Source organism: Frieseomelitta varia, unplaced genomic scaffold (assembly GCF_011392965.1).
Source record: "Frieseomelitta varia isolate USP_RPSP 00005682 unplaced genomic scaffold, Fvar_1.2 scaffold_582, whole genome shotgun sequence".
In the NCBI taxonomy this organism is placed as follows: Eukaryota; Metazoa; Arthropoda; class Insecta; order Hymenoptera; family Apidae; genus Frieseomelitta; species Frieseomelitta varia.
Window position 1 is genome coordinate 869,168 of NW_025110348.1, and position 16,315 is coordinate 885,482.

Here is a 16,315-nt window from a genome sequence, read left to right on the forward strand (position 1 = left end):
TTTTTTTTTTTTTTTTTTTTTTTTTTAATTTCAGGTAAAACATTCTGTCAGTCTTGCAAGAAGAAGTGCAGCGGGGAGGTACTACGAGTGCAGGACAAGTATTTCCACATAGGGTGTTTCAAGTGCGCTCAGTGCAACACGAGCTTAGCGCAGGGTGGCTTTTTCGCTCGCGAGGGCTCTTACTACTGCACCAAGGTACTGGAACGTATAAATAAGAAACCAAGGCGACGATAAAAGCGACATGGCGAGAGGACCGCGGTTATATAGAGCGCGTAACTCGAATCCCGATAAATATGTAAACTCTCTTCGCGATGTATCGCGTTCTTTCATACATTCCCTCCGGGATAACGATAAACGCGTCGTCGCGATCGTTACAGAAATTTTCAATAAAATCTCGCGTGAGGCTCGCTAAAAATTATTAACCGTCCAGGCGTTGATCTTCGCGCGCATGCAAACCATCGTGTTCGTCCCGCCCGATGACAAACGAAATTGAAACACGAGCCTCATTTCACGGGATGATACCTCCGGGATACGGTGTCTGGCGAATCGTTAGTAACGATCGTGTGGGCTTGTTAATTTTTCAGGATTACAGGGAACGCTGGGGCACAAAGTGTGCAGGATGTGGTGAATACGTGGAGGGCGACGTGGTCACCGCAGGAGACAAGCACGCTTTCCATCCTAATTGTTTCCACTGCCAACGATGCAGACAGCCGTTGCTCGGCCAGGGGACCAAAGTCTCCCTCGTTCAAGGTGAGCTCTCCTCGAGGATCATCGACACGTGACGCGCGACACGACGAAACTTCGAAACTAACGGATTAAATTCGTTGCTATTCGACCGACAGAATTGGAGTACCGGCGAACCTGTTAAACTAAATTACCATCGTATCGTCAACGAACGAGGCCACGCTCGCACGGCCTTGTAACGATTACGCGGCGAATGCTTAAAAATATGCGTGCGTCGAAACGATCGCACGTCACAAGTGAAACGTTCTCCTCGTTGTTTCCTCGTGTGCAAATGTTTATGAGCATCTTTTACCACCGTTTTATCGATCTGGCTCTAGCCCGAGGATGCCGATAAAACCGCTATTTTTAGAGCGTCAGCTCCACAAATACGAAGCTTTGATTCTTTGTTTCGCTTGCCGACCTTTGAACCCGACTGATTAGAGGGGCGTTCGAAACCACACACGAGGAAACGCGTTCACTAATCACCGTAAGAAACCGAACGCTTCTTTCTTCGTTCTCCTCTCGGCGAGTTGACGCCACGACGCACGTGTTGTACGAACGATGAATCAGCCGCGAAGATCCGACGCGTATGATCGTCGGTTTCTCGTGTTGGTTTCTCGAATAAAGGACAATAGAGCGCGTGCGTCAGCGAGCGCGGTAGCTCGCGGGTCGGATCGTCGACCGGATCTGTTCAATCTCAACTAACCGAGCGTTGTCTATAGGTCAAGCTCTGTGTCATCGATGCATCGGTATCCCGGTTCGAGAGGCCTCGACGCCGGTCGGCAATAACTCCGCTACCAGAGGAGCCGGAGACGGGCCCTCTGACCCCGGTGCCTGTGCTGGTTGCGGAAACCAATTACGGGAAGGTCAGGCTTTGGTCGCTCTTGATCGACAATGGCACGTATGGTGCTTCAAATGTCACAGCTGCGACACCGTGCTCCATGGAGAGTACATGGGCAAGTGAGTGGGAAGATTCGCTCTCTGTTGCTCGTCCCTCCAAGACTTTTTTTTTTCGTATTTATAAACCTCTGGTTTATTCTTCCAACATCTTTCGCTCACAAATTTCTAAGACTAGGGCTTACATAACTTGTGAAATTTTCGTGGAATAGTAGGTCTAATTAAGACGCTGGATAAAGAAGAAATTAGAGAAAGTACGGAAATTAGAGAAAAGAGCTCGAGGAACGTTGAAATTTCGCTGGATTTTTTTTTTTTTTTTTTCATCAGCCAGAACAAATGGTCGGCTGTTAGTCTAACGCGCGAGATTAGGATCGGAGAAAGCTAGTTATTGGTCAAACATTCAGCAGTCCATCCGTCCGCTTATCCAGCTAAACACAAGTATTGGAATAAACGGAATTCCTTCGATTTTGATCAACAGAGACGGGGTGCCTTACTGCGAGAAAGATTACCAGAAGCAGTTTGGCGTGAAATGTGCCTACTGCAATCGTTACATAAGCGGGAAGGTGCTGCAGGCCGGCGACAATCATCATTTTCATCCGACCTGTGCTCGTTGCACCAAGTGCGGCGATCCTTTCGGTGACGGAGAGGAGATGTACTTGCAGGGGGCCGCCATTTGGCACCCGCGTTGCGGACCAGGCCCTAGCGGTCCAAATGGTATCGTGAATGGTCACGGCGAAGCTCACACACCGCAGCATCGAGAGTCAGAGCGGATTTCCAGCAGCGCTTCGGAGATGCAGGTAAGATCACGTGGATCCAGAGGACTAAAGAAGTCGAAAGTTCAAGACCATCGATCCTCTGACTAGCTTCATCGAGGTGAATAATCGAATAATCGACTAACAGAACAGGATTCGACTGTAATCATCGTATCAAATCGCGACTTTTCGATTGTTACTTTGTCATGACCGCGAACTATTAAAATTGGAACTGGCGAAAATTGTACATTGTTTCTGTAAAATATTGTATCATAAATATGTACATATGTTCGTTATCAGCATTCGTCTGTGTATAGATGGTGGCCGTTTCATCGTTTTATCGTTGTTCATCTTGATCATTATGTAGTGATGTTGTCTTGGAATTCATTTCTCACGGAATCAGTCGCGCGTCATTGAACTAATTCGGTACTACCATTAACATTTTACACGCGGATGTGATATATCTATCGTCGTCCGTTTCCATATTTTTGTAACGAGTGATTAATCGCTTCATACGACATTCATTCCGTACGTTGACATAATTAACGCGTGCACGTCGCTGTCCACGTCCGCCAATTGCATTCTTTTTCCCGTTCAGTTGCATCGTACGCCGTTGAACGACCTAAATCGTGTCCGTGCGCATACTTGAATTTTGAGGTTTGCCGTCCGATCGTAAGAGAGACAAAAAGATAACCAAGAGGAGAAGTATGTTGCTCTCGAGCCAATTCTGACTCGGGAAGAGAGAGACAAAACAAAGTACATGAAACACGAAGTTCAGCTTGCATCGTGCTTATATTTGGACTGTTTTACAACACGTATTTCGTGTGAAACGTTTTTTGCGCTGCTCCGTTAATTTTTGCGACTGTTTTATACAGAGCCATTTAGAGTAGACCAGTCTAGAGCCTAAAATACCTATCTTTTTTTTTTTTTTCGTAACTGGCTTTGTGTATAGCTTCGTTTCTATTTTATTCGACGATATACATATTATGTGGCTTTTAACATGCATTTGTTCCTTAACATGTCATTGTATACTTTACCGCACGCTTCGATATGTCCGAAGTTTTATATACATATATATATATATAATATACATATCTTTATATATATATCGTACATACTTCATACATAATTTTTTATCTTCTTTATTATTTTTTATTTTTATTATTGCTTTCTTAATTGTTGTTTCCTTTTTTTTTCGCACGGTCATTGTGTATAGTTTTCATTGCGGTCACGCACGTCAAGCCTGAACGGATCACTCTGCAGCCCTTACAGCAGCCTCAGTCGTAAGGTATGCCATGTATCTCCTAGCACAAGCACACTCTCAAGAGACACCTTTGATTATTTACAAGAAATAATTTTGGAACATTGGAACATTCGCACTATCTCTACGGTTTCATCTTGCAACAGATTAATTTCGTTAAGGATTGAAAAATTTTGTTGATCTACGAATCTCAAAATCAAATACTTCAATTTTTGATACGATAAATCACCCTCGTGAACGATCGTCTTGTGACTTTCAAACAATTTTGAACAATTTTGAATAATCTTCTTAATAGAATTAGGTGACCTTCGACCTATTTTTTACTTCGCATAACTTTCAAATAATACCGAAATATCTCGAACATAACGGTGCTTAGATAGCCTATGAAGATACTTTAGCGAAAACCTTGCAAGATGATTCATTATGTCAATTCATTCTCAATACCTTGACTAGCTTGCGTGATTGTGTAAGACTCTTTAGCAGTATATTTCTAACTACGGGTTCTCTTGAGAGACGATCAAAGCGCGTTGAGTTTTTATCTTCCTTTGCCGAGTAAATAGCTAAAAGAATAGCTGTATGAGAGACGCTTTACGATCCATCGAAAAGACAGCATGAGTTTAGCCGTGATAATATACGTTAATTGCCCCAGTATTACCCCGCGCGAACTGGCAGTCCTGGACTGATATTGAGAGAGTACGGACGCGGTCCATCCGAAGATGTATCTAGGATTTATACTTACTCGTATTTGACTGAAACGCCGAGCCAAGGGTACTTGAGACGTCCGATACAGCCGTACGACAAACCTCCGACTAGCCCACACTTTCATAGACCTAGCTGTAAGTATTCAACCGTTTCTTTTTTTCTCTTTAGAGTAACCGTGTGAAAGAAAAATGAATTTATCCGAAATGAAAAATATATAAACGGTCGTTTGGCGTAGTAAAGCGTACGAATAGGATCGTGGGTGGTATGCGTACACGTTGCTAATCACGCGATATCGTTTTATTTCAGCGTCACGTTCGATAAGAAGCAGTGGCGGACGCAGCAGCCGATCTGGAATGCGTGCTCTGGTCGATGCTCTCAGTGAGACCAGACCGAAGTCACCGGCCAGTCAAGTAGATAATGATGAGCCAATAGAGCTGGCGCATTACCCGGATGCCATGAAACCTCCTCCTGGAGCCAAACCGCCGATCGAGAGGGACGATTTCCCTGCTCCGCCTTATCCGTACACAGATCCTGAGAGACGTAGACGATGGTCCGACACTTACAAGGTACCACCGGGAATTACAACGTTTTCGTCATTTTTTCCCTTCTCGCGTATTTTACCCGTGATTCTAACTTCTCCGTGTTTCGCCTATGATTCGTCAGGGGGTACCTGCATCAGATGACGAGGACGAAGTGGACAACAAAACGTACATAAAAGAAGTAGAGGAGAAACTAAAGAAAGAACAGGACGAGCTAAGCAAAATCGACACTGGGATAGCGAAGGTATTTCTGCAAGATCGTGAAAAAGATCGAGAAAATTTGAGACACAAAGCCGCGAACGTCGATCCTAGAAACGCATCGAGAACACCATCCGCAGCCAGAGAACCGACTTACAGACTGCGATACGAAAGTCCCGTTGGCGCTTGTAAGCTATCGTGCTTTTTATCTCTTTAATCTTTTTCGGTCGTTTCTTATGTGTAAGCGCGTATTTAAATTGCACAAACGTTTCTCGCGTAGCGCCATCGAGAAATATAGATCACGCCAGGCCGTGGGAAGATGACGATGGTTTCAGTTACAGATCAAGCGTAGGACCCAGTTACAACGGTAAGGTTCCTTTCAATTAAATATTAATGAATTTAGTCGTTATATTATATATTTATATATATATATATATATATATATCTCATGATCGTTTCATTAACATTAAGTGATAATCATCTCATACATGTCCACACGTTCGCACATAACACTAACATTTACCACTCTACCGTTTAATGTAACATCGGTTCGTTAGATTCCTAGGCGATAGCAAGGGTGGGAGCAACGAAAAAAAAAAAATCGTCCCTTTCATATTGCTAAAGAAAAAAGAAAATGGAAAAAAATATATAGAATAAACGAATAAAAAATTTTCTCTCTATCGTGGAACGCAACGTAGCAACGTGCGAATCTCTCGCAGTTGGGAAGGGGTGATGATGCTCAATTAATGAACGATAGCACACAGTGCGTGTAAACTCGAGCAGGAGTTTATAAGTTAAGTGGCATAGCACCAAATACCACAGCACACACTGGGCGCCCATTAACGTGACAGGTGATGTATTTATTCCGCTTCTGCATGTGGTCGGCATATTACCTTCGATGTGCTTGCCTCTTCTTATCTCTCTCGATTATCTCTCCATATGCCAATATATATACGAGTAACAGAAATAGTGTGCGTGGAAAGTTCATCCTTTCAAGTAGCGTAATATCGATTCCCATTATTTCATACGTGATCATTCATCACATATGTTTACATATATCTACAATATACCATGACCTAGACCTACCTAGATCATTCATCTTCGCTGTCCCTTCCTTTCCACCTCTAGCATGGTATTACCTATTACGAATTTCACTCTTGGCAATTTCATTCATTCATACACAAACACATATCGCTCCAAACTTCATTCTTTCTCATACTTTTTTTGGAATGTTCTTTTTTCTTTTTTCATTTTTTTTTCTTTTTTTTTTTTTTTTTTTTTTTAGAAATGATAAATCTACAACAAATTTTTCACAGTCGATGGTTTCATTTTATCGTTCGTTTATTTAAACTGTAACAGATAAACAAACGGTGAAATTTGACAGTCAGAAGAATATCGAGTTTAAAAATTAACGATAAATATTCAATATCCGGATAACACGTGTTAAGCATACAATAACTATAATTAATTCTTTATTTTCGCGCAACTATGTTGCGCGTTCATGAAAATTTCACGCGTAAATCATCATACGCGATCGTTGCGAACGTTGATACGCGCCGGTTTCAAAGCCTGTCGACTCGCATACTCGCTCGCTCGCTCGCTCGCTCGTCCGTTTTACGTTGAAAATTTGCAACCCGCGCCCTTCCACAATCCTAATCGCGAAATACATCTGGCATTAATTATGACGCCTGTCATTTCATAATGAACTAAAGTAAATATACACATAATAGTCGCGGCTGAACGATTCTAGACCGGTCGCGATTGTTTCGGCTATACTTTCTATTTAACCAGTTTCAAAATTGACATTTTGGCTGCATATCGTTCATTCTACGTATATAAATAATAAATTGTGTTATCGTGGCGTGTATCTTCCGTGAGGGTAATACGACGATTACCAATCGAGTTGCCGAAGAAGAAAGAAAGAAATGTGAAAGTGAAACAGCCCCGCGTACACAATCGTGCAACGCACCCCGAGATATTTCCTTCGACTCGGTATACCTACGTACACCTACGTATACCTCGTACAGCTGCAACAACGTTTGAAATCTGAGAGGAGAATAATTTCAGCAAGCAAGAGTACAATCACGGTGAATAGAAGGTAAATTCGCGAGAGGTTGAACGCGGCCGACAATGTGTCCGGGGCTGCTTGGAATCGTTAACGACGTAATTCGAAATTCGCGTGCAAAATCCCCGGTGCTGCAGACGACCGTAAATCGAGGGTCCTTTTATCAAAGACGAGGACACGAGAACGAGCATTCGTAGGACGGTATACTTTTGCCTCCATTTACATCAGTTTCTTGATGCCCCGAGCGAGTTGCTGCCACAGCAGCGCGGGCACCGGCACCACCGCCGCCGTCGCCGCCGCTGCCGCCGCCGCCGGCAGACCACCCTTTTTCCACCCTTCCTCTGTCCCGACCCTCCCTTTTGCTACTTTCCTCTCTCCTCTCTCGCCTACCTAGCTCTTCCTCTATCGCGGTGCTCTCTGCGTGCTCTCGCGAAAATCCTCGCGATAAATTATGCCGTGCGGGAGGGAAATAAATGACCCACCCCCTTCGGCCCTTCTCTTGCTCTCTCGTCCACCACTCTCCCTCCCCCCACCCCCCCTCTCAGCCCCGTGCCGTCCCGAACTTCAATCCCCAGCGTGTGCACAGACCCACCGACACCCTCGTTGCCGCCACCGCCGCCGCCGCCGCCGCCGCCGCTGCCGCTGCCACCCTTCGTCCACCTCTTTCCTCTTCCTCTTCCACTTCCTCCGTGGCCACCCGACCACCCTTCGGCCGCCACTTCCTCCAACCCCTTTTTCTCGTGCTACCCGCTTCTGCTCTACTATGTTCCTCCTCTTTTACCCACTGCCAGAACTCTGCCACCTCCTGCGGTCCAACGACCAGGCGGCGGTGCTGCGAGGAAAGCCGGCTTTAAAATTATAATGGCACGCGCAATTTTGATAACCGTCGCCCGAACCACCACCCACCGACCATCGTACTACTACTACCACTACCACTACCGGTGGAACAACCGGTCGGCAACAACTCTGCCGGGAGAATACTGCCTAGCTTCTACGTCGCGGTGATACCACTACATGGTTACTAGCAAGGCAGCTCGGAGCCGAGTTCACAAGAGACACAACGACACACACCGCCACCACCGGGGCCTCAACCCTCTTTTTCTTCTTCTTCGTCGTTCGTTTCAGCTGTGGGCGAGGACGGGAGGAGAAAGGTCTTTTGATATTTCAACGCACGTAGATCGACGGAGTTACTTTGCGCGTTCAACGTCCACGAACAAGTAGCTGGGATAAGGGTCGTGCTTTTTAGAGTGGACGTGAGTTTCTGTCGTAGAATTGGTCCTTTTCTATTTCTTTTCTTTCCTGTTTATATAGGGTTGTTGTTTGAAAACGTTGGAAACGTATAATTGTTTAATTATTATTGCACTTAATTATGAAAGATTTGGCAGTTATTATCCACAGGGATTTGCAACTGAATAGTGGATAGTACGGTTTGAAATGATCAAAATTTAATTATTGAAGTAAATTCGCAACGCTGCGTAATACGAAGGAAAATTCGTTGGACTATTTAATCGATGAAATTTGTTGTTACATCATATAAATCAGTAAGAGATAAGCAACTATAATAAAATAAATTTTAGAAGTACATAGAAGTACTTCATTTTTTGTCAATCGTTGTTACCAACCGGAGATAAATTCTCAAACGGATCTGATTTATTACTTTCGAAAAATATTGCAGGGATTAAAAAGTTGATTCGCGTTTGTACGATAATTATTTGATCTAATTTGAATGTTTAGTAAACGATGAGGTAACAGACATTAATTTTGTTCCAAGTTATCGGAACGGTCCTATCAATCACGCTCAAACTTTTCAATTCTAATAAAAATATATGTAATCCTGAAATACTAAATTATACAAAGATAAATCTCCAGCCTTTTTATTTTCCAAGTAAAAAAGACAGGCAACCGGATATGTTCTGTCGAATTTTTATTGCTTCGATAGTCACCATTTTAATATTAAAATTAATAATTTCTGCATGGCAGCTATGTAAATGAAACGATAAAAAGAAGCTGATACATTTGACAATCCCGTGTTATTTATAATTATATTATAATTAATATAAATTAACCCTTTCATGAAATAACACGAGAAAATTTCGGGTAATCTGTCAAATATGGCTACTAAATTTCACATTCTCAAATTTCGTCAAACGTAACATAATTAATATTTACTAACTAACATAATTAATATTTATTATAAGTATACCTATATTCTGTATTTTTCATTAGAAAATATAAGTAATTTTTTCCAAAATTAGTCAATTGAAATTTTCTACCATTTCATTAACTATCCATTGACTGTACATTACAGATAAATCACTGTTTGCATTTGCTTTTATTTTGTTCCTCCCAGAAATATTTTCCTCCAATATTTCTTTCGAGTAAATGTTTAAAATTAAATACCCTCTCCATATATGAAATCTCAAAATTCAAGAAATCTCAGCCGATCACCTTAAAAGAATTCTTACGCTAAATTGTTCTCACAGTTATAAGACACCATGCGCGTGCGTGCGTGTACCTACTTTATCCTTAAAAGAACCCTCGGTTGAAAATCTCGCGGCGCACAGATGAAAACGAGCGTACGCCCTAATCTGTTTCTCTAAAAAAAAAAAAAAAAACTCCTCCACACCCTAATCTATTTCTCTCAAAAAAATGTTGAAACGCAGCTCAACGCTTGCTCTTTCGCCGAATAAAACCTTCATTCGCGGTCATTAGAAAAAAATGTCCGGCCAAATATTTCACGAGCTCATCCCCCTCCCTCCTACGGAGCATAGAACGCACCGGTCTTCTTCTTAATAGGGCACTGCGCATCGTGTACTATTTAAAGCGATATCGCGTCTGCGACGTATTAACGCGCCCAACCCCGCGTTTCTTCGTTCCACGCCCACGGCCACGTCCGCCCCTTCGCTCGCCGCGGGTTGCAAGACCAAACAATGACGCGACGTCCGCCACCAGAATGGTCCCGCTTTTGTAGCCGGAAATTGTTTAAGCTTTTGTTATTTTGCGGCTTCTAAATCTCAGACGTCAGGCAGCGCCCTCGGGAGAGAGGCAGGTTCTGCGCGCTCGTTGGCGCAACTCTCTTCGAAAGCTTGGACAGACGCTCGTATATCTGCGTGCACACGGTTCGAATCCAGCGGGTGGCGCAGATGTATTCCGCTTTGTAACGTGAACTTTCAACCGGAAACCGGGTCTCCTTCGCGGGAGATCGTTGCACCGTGCATTCGAGCACGATTCCGCGCGTTCGACAACCTTGGCCGTGCGCGCGTGCAGCGCAAAATCTTTTTTTTTTTTTTTGTCTTCTCTCACCCTTTCGTTCTCTCTCTACGAGGCGCTCTCATTACGAGGATATTTTGAGCCTGATTTAATTTCGCGGCGTATTCGACAGGCAGAGGCAGGTGCGCCAGGTTTGACGCATAATAGCCAGGAATCCTTTCTCTCTCTCTCTCTCTCTCTCTCTCTCTCTCTCTCTCTCTCCCTTACTCTCCTATTTTCCCTGTTTTCCTGTCTTTTTTCCTTTTTTCTTTCTCTCTCTCTCTCTCTCTCTCTCTCTCATTCTCATTTTTTTTTTTTTTGCTTCACTCGTTTTTAATTAAACTTCGAAATGAATTTCTTTGTCCCGAATTTGCATATTTTAGGCGCTTATATGAATTTCCAATTAACCGGCTCTTTATGCGTTAATAATAAAGACGTATCTCTGTGTTAAACCACTGTCGATCCATGTTTCCTTCGATTCGCCGATAGGCACTCGCCGTGTACACTTCACGTTTAGTGATTATTTGTTCTTTTGTCTTGGTCGATCTTCTTTCTCCTCTCTCCTCTTTTCGCGCGATTGAATGATTAGTCCATCCTAGCGCTATTGTATCAATAATTGCTATTTGATTTTTCCCGTATTTCGACGAAATTTATCAACATGAAAAAGTGAAAATTTTAGGAAAAAGAAAAAGGAAAATTAAGAAAGATAGTCGATAGAGATCAAATTTCAGTCTCTCCCAAGTTGTCTCTGTTCTCTCATTTCACGTCTCACGGCTTCGTGCACCGTTTACTCGCCGTTTCCGTAGAGCGCGTTGCGCGCACGGGTGCAAATAAATTCTCGAGGAGGCGAAGACACGCGCTAGAGAGGGCATCGGCCGATCAATATTTTCCTTTGAAAATTCGCAGGACGACCGAACGGACAACCTATTCCCTGCCATTTTTCCATACTTAATGAACGCGTGCAAGTACTCGTTACTGTGCTAATGCAATTAAAACGCTTACGGTGAATTATAAATATTTGCATGAATAAGTAAGTATCCGGCCAAACGAGATTATCACCGGTTATCGCCACTCTTACGTGTAACCATCCTCCGATAACCTCACCTCCGCGCCCTCGCCTCGCCCCGTGGTCGTTAACATTTATCGCTGGAGACGTTAAAAAACTCGCCCTCTTTGTCCCCGATATCGATCACCGTCTACGAAACCGCGCCTACGCGGATGCTTCCCGCGCTCTTTTTCCCGCGAGTCACCCGATGGCGCGCCGCGCTGGAATTTTAATCAAGATAATTTCTTTCGATCGCGTATTTTACTGAATTTTGATCCGTACCCCTTTAATCCCCTTGGTGCTTTGCAATTTTTTCACGTAGCATCCAGAAGTACAAAGCATCGTTGTAAGAATGGTAGTATTTCACGCGAATTAAATTTTTTTCTATATATATATATATATATATATATCTTTTTTTCTTTTTTTTTTTATAGGTCTTGCTTTTGCTTTGATTAAGAAAGGATTCATTTAAAATCTTAACGCGCTCTAAATTTTTGAACGTACGTTTTTTGCTCTACAACGGGAGGGAATCTACTGCTATAAAAATTGATTTTGATAAACAAATCGTTGGAACATTATGAGGGTTAATTCATCGTACGTTGCCGCGCGAGATTGTTTGGAAGTTTGATTAGAAAACTCGGTTCGGAATGAAATCGGTCGGTCGCTCGAGTTCCTCGAATTTTAATAAATCAATATCTATTGGAAACAAATATTTATCAACGTTAGGAAGTGACCAAATCGTAATTTGTTTGAATGAAATTTACAACGAAACGTGTTTTGAGCTCCGAGTAATTTTTGGTCGAATATTATGTCGTTTGATGTGTTAAATCTACTTTATGCAATTTGATTTCCCTGATGTAAAGTTTTGCACTTTAGACATCGGCAATTGCGGTATTAACAACGATCCTTATTATACGATCATCGAAAGTGGTTGATACAAATAATTCGATATTTAACAAAAATGAAAATGAACGAATGAAAACGAAACCTTGAAACATCGGAATCATCATAATTCCCCCGTGGTTTATTCTATAATTATCGAAAGTGGTCGGCGTGAATAATTCAGTATTTAACAAATACTGAAACGAACGTAGAAAACAAAGTATCCGGAAATGTTGGAATCATTGGTGATTCTCTTGCTCTGTAATTATTTGACTGCGACTTTTTAACACGTTTTTTTTTTGGAAAATTTAAGGATGCAGAGGTACAACGAATGTACACGTATAAAATTGAAAATGTGCACGTATAAAATATCGAATGTAGGGTTTCTTTCATTCCTCGTTATAATTTCCATGCATTTGCAAAAATATTTTATTGCGGAAGAATATGTAGGTAAAATATTCAAAGTGCACTAGGGTTAGTGTTAGAAATTTTATTACACTCTCAAAGATACGAAATTTTCGTGAAAAATCTGTAGTCTAACGGCAAGAACAAATTTCTCCCCCTATTTACTTCTTAAATTCATAAGTGTTCATAAAAAATATGGAGTTGTACAAAGAGCCGTGCTCCGTAAACTCTCCGCGCGTTAATCAATTTTTCCTGAAACTAAGCGTCGTCTAATTTCGCACACGGTTCTTAGAAGAACGCGTCCCGCCTATCGATTACCGGGTGGAAAATAACTGAAAAGAGAGCCGACCGTTCCACCCTTCCGTCTCTCGTCGGCTCGCGGAACGCGGCTCGTCGACAAATGGTCGCAGCAAGGGCGCAGCCAGCAACTAATATCAAGCGTTATTTCTTTTTTCCTTAGTAACTAGCGAACTGTTTAACGTTCCACGGTAGATATTTATAAAGCGGGCGTCGCGCCCCCGCCCCGACAGTTGGTCCAAGGGGGCACAGAGGAGGCCAGAGGGTGAGCCACGAGGACGAGGAGGCGTACGGCGCGGCGGAGGAACGACGAAGAGGAGGAACGAGGAACGAGAAAGAGGAGAAGGGTAGTTGGTGGCGGTGGTGCGCGGACTTTTGGGGTGGTCGGTGCCCACCTATCGACCCTCTCGGCTCCTGCCGCCCTTTCTTTTCCTCCATCGGTCCACCGTTCGCCTCTCTCTCTCTTTCTCCCGCGTTTTCTCTCCGCTCGCCTCGTCCTCGCGCCTGTCCAGCGACCGACCTTCGTGCGCGCACACGAAGAGAAAAAAGCACGCAGCCGGAGAGGATTGAAGCGAGATCGAGATTCGCTAGCTAGTATGAGAGAAAGAGAGAATGAGAGAGAGAGAGAGAGAGAGAGAGAGAGAGAGACGTGACGCGCGTAGTACAGAGGAGGGTGGCGATGTGTGTGCGCGCGCGCGCTTTCGCACTCGCGAGGGGGTTGTGAGAGGCCAAGCACGGCCGAGAGAGCGCAAAAGCTTACTACCGACACACGAAACGTTGAACGCGCGAGTAGAACGCGCGTGCACGTGTACAGCGGCCAGACACACACGTACACACGCAAGTACACACACACACACACACATACATAGACACACACGCGAGCACATCCTAATTTTAGCAGGCATTCGGCGCAGCTGTGCCACCCACACGTATCGTGCGGGCTCGAAACTCCGAAATTTCGTGCAAATAGCACGGGAAGGAAGCCGTCCCTGATTAAACCGGTTATTTCCTAGGGAAAAAAGAACCAGCCGGCCGGCGCGAAATTTACAGGAAATCGGGTTATTAGTCTCCGGATCGCGAGTGCTTCTCTCGTCGTCGTCGTCGTCGATCGACGCCTCGCAGTCTCGTTACGTTCGCCGTTCTTTATTTTCAACCCTCTACCTCCTCCCTCTCTTGTACCTTCGTCTGATCGTGGCGTTATTTTAATCAGTGACGAAAACCTTCCGCCATTCTCCTGCTCTCTCTCTCTCTCTCTCTCTCTCTCTCTCTCTCTTCCTTCGTCTGCAGCTTGTCGATTTTTTCAATTCGATCGCGGCGAAATTTTCAACTTATTCTTTGATCCTCCGTCGTCAAGAATTTCTCACGGTAGCGCGCTAGAATTCCACGGATTCTTTATCGCAAAAATCTTAGCACGTAGATGAAATTTTTCTTAATTCTTCCAATTTTGAAACAAATACCACCTCCAGTAAGTATTCAAAAATCCTTCTTGCTCAATTTCATCAATTTGTAAACCTACATCATCCTAGTCGTATCGAACGTTTAAGGATTCGCTGCAAATATCTCTCGTTAAAATTTTAATGCGAAAACTTACAACAGTGTTTTATTTTGTATTCCGAGGATCTTGACATTCTTAGACAAACTCGAATGCTCGCCTTGATTCGGAACAAAAATTTTTCACCAAAGGTATATATATATATGGTACCTGCCCCAGAGAATTTTGAGCAGAGGTGATGCATCCATCGATGCCTTGGCGTCCTTCTCTTTCGAGAATCACGCTTTCCCAGGGACCTCGATCAACCGGAGATAGATCTCGCGCGTTACGTTCGATTCAATTAGCCGGTCGTGACAGATTTGCATACAAAATTAGAAACCGGTAACCGGTTGATACCTTGATCGCTCTCGTTGATAACGCGATTCTAACGGGCGTACCGGCGCGCGGCCCGTTGGCATTGTCATTAATTCGATTGCTCGCGCGTCCGGGCTGATTATTTATGTTTCGTCAGGATTCTTCGGTGACATCGGGGCTGGATGGACGACGAATGGGTGGATGGCGGACGAGAGGCTGGCCGTTTTTGTTACTCATTCATGACCGCCGCTTTGATGTGGAACGGATCAATCAGAATGATATAATTCTGCGTATACATCAATTAGCAATAATGGTAATTATCGCTAATGTTTGTAGATAGCTGATAGTGGTCGTGCACGGGGGAGGAGGGAATAGATGTATATTTTTGGAAATTATGCGTCCGCGTTTACGGTGTTACATCAGGCACCGATGGAAATGTCCGTTTAATGTCTATTCTGTTCTACGTGTCACTCCACGGTCCGTCTCCATTTAGAGCAGCAATATCCCTATGCGTTTTCAAATTACGCATAACTTCTCCGGTGTGTTGAGGGTAATTTGTTCAACGGCTGGAATAGTGCGAATGCAACGTGCACGTGCACGCGAAAAGATCGATGTATACCATTTCGAAGTTGAATGGAACCTTGCGGTTGTCGATCGTCGAATCGTCTGACATTTCGTTTGGCTCTTTCAATAGAATCTTCGAACGGGGATTTTAGGCGTGATGGAATTTGGTTCTTGAATTTTAATTCGAAAGAACGAAGAAGGAAGAAACCAGAAATCGACCAGATATTTGTTAGAGGTGTTTGAACCGCTTTAAAAATCGCTCTTTTCGTTTCCAAAAATATGAAAAGGAAGTCACTTGTTAAGTTTCCAGTATCCTAAAATGCGCTTGTCAAATTAGTTGGATAAACATGTCGGCGGCCGTTATTTTTAAGGTATTGTTACATCGGTTAAATACAGTGCCAATATCTCTATACCTATTCTTGGTATTGATTTATAACATTCGACTGAATCCAGTTTCACCTTTCACATTAGAATTTCGATTTGCTGTCTAAGTACCAAGTATTTAGAAGGAAGATATTCGCATATGCTATAATTGATAAATTCAAAATCTATCTACGATGTTAAAGTAAGTATGGATTTTTATTTTCATTCTCCCGCGAATCGATTAACTCTCATTCACCTTGGTCACTTATTTTGCAATTCGAAATTTCGATTTCTCTTTTATCAGATAATCTATATACATAACTACATACATAAAATCCCAATAAAAACAATCTGTTAAAGCGAATCTAGACGAGGTTAGCCTTTATTTTCACTCCTTGCAGATTTTCACGCGGGTTAGCACCGCGATCCGCAACCGAAATTTCAATTTCTCAAAGTCTCGTTTTAACCAGAGCGCCGGGGGAAAATGCTACACGTTCCGTGCGTTATCGTTCATATTTCGTGGCAAA

The 16,315-nt window shown here is 43.3% G+C and overlaps 1 protein-coding gene across 1 annotated transcript in view; it reads left to right on the plus strand.

The window, feature by feature from the left end:
• Positions 1-11,338, plus strand: part of LOC122534292 (actin-binding LIM protein 1-like) — a 16,317-nt gene extending 4,979 nt beyond the window's left edge. Inside the window, exons 2-11 of the mRNA XM_043664795.1 lie at positions 35-195; positions 585-750; positions 1,446-1,683; positions 2,099-2,417; positions 3,589-3,660; positions 4,283-4,469; positions 4,642-4,901; positions 4,999-5,260; positions 5,353-5,444; positions 11,252-11,338. Coding sequence (XP_043520730.1) covers positions 35-195; positions 585-750; positions 1,446-1,683; positions 2,099-2,417; positions 3,589-3,660; positions 4,283-4,469; positions 4,642-4,901; positions 4,999-5,260; positions 5,353-5,444; positions 11,252-11,338 — 1,844 coding nt within the window. The remainder of the gene's footprint in view (positions 1-34; positions 196-584; positions 751-1,445; positions 1,684-2,098; positions 2,418-3,588; positions 3,661-4,282; positions 4,470-4,641; positions 4,902-4,998; positions 5,261-5,352; positions 5,445-11,251) is intronic.
• The last annotated feature ends 4,977 nt before the right edge of the window (positions 11,339-16,315 follow it).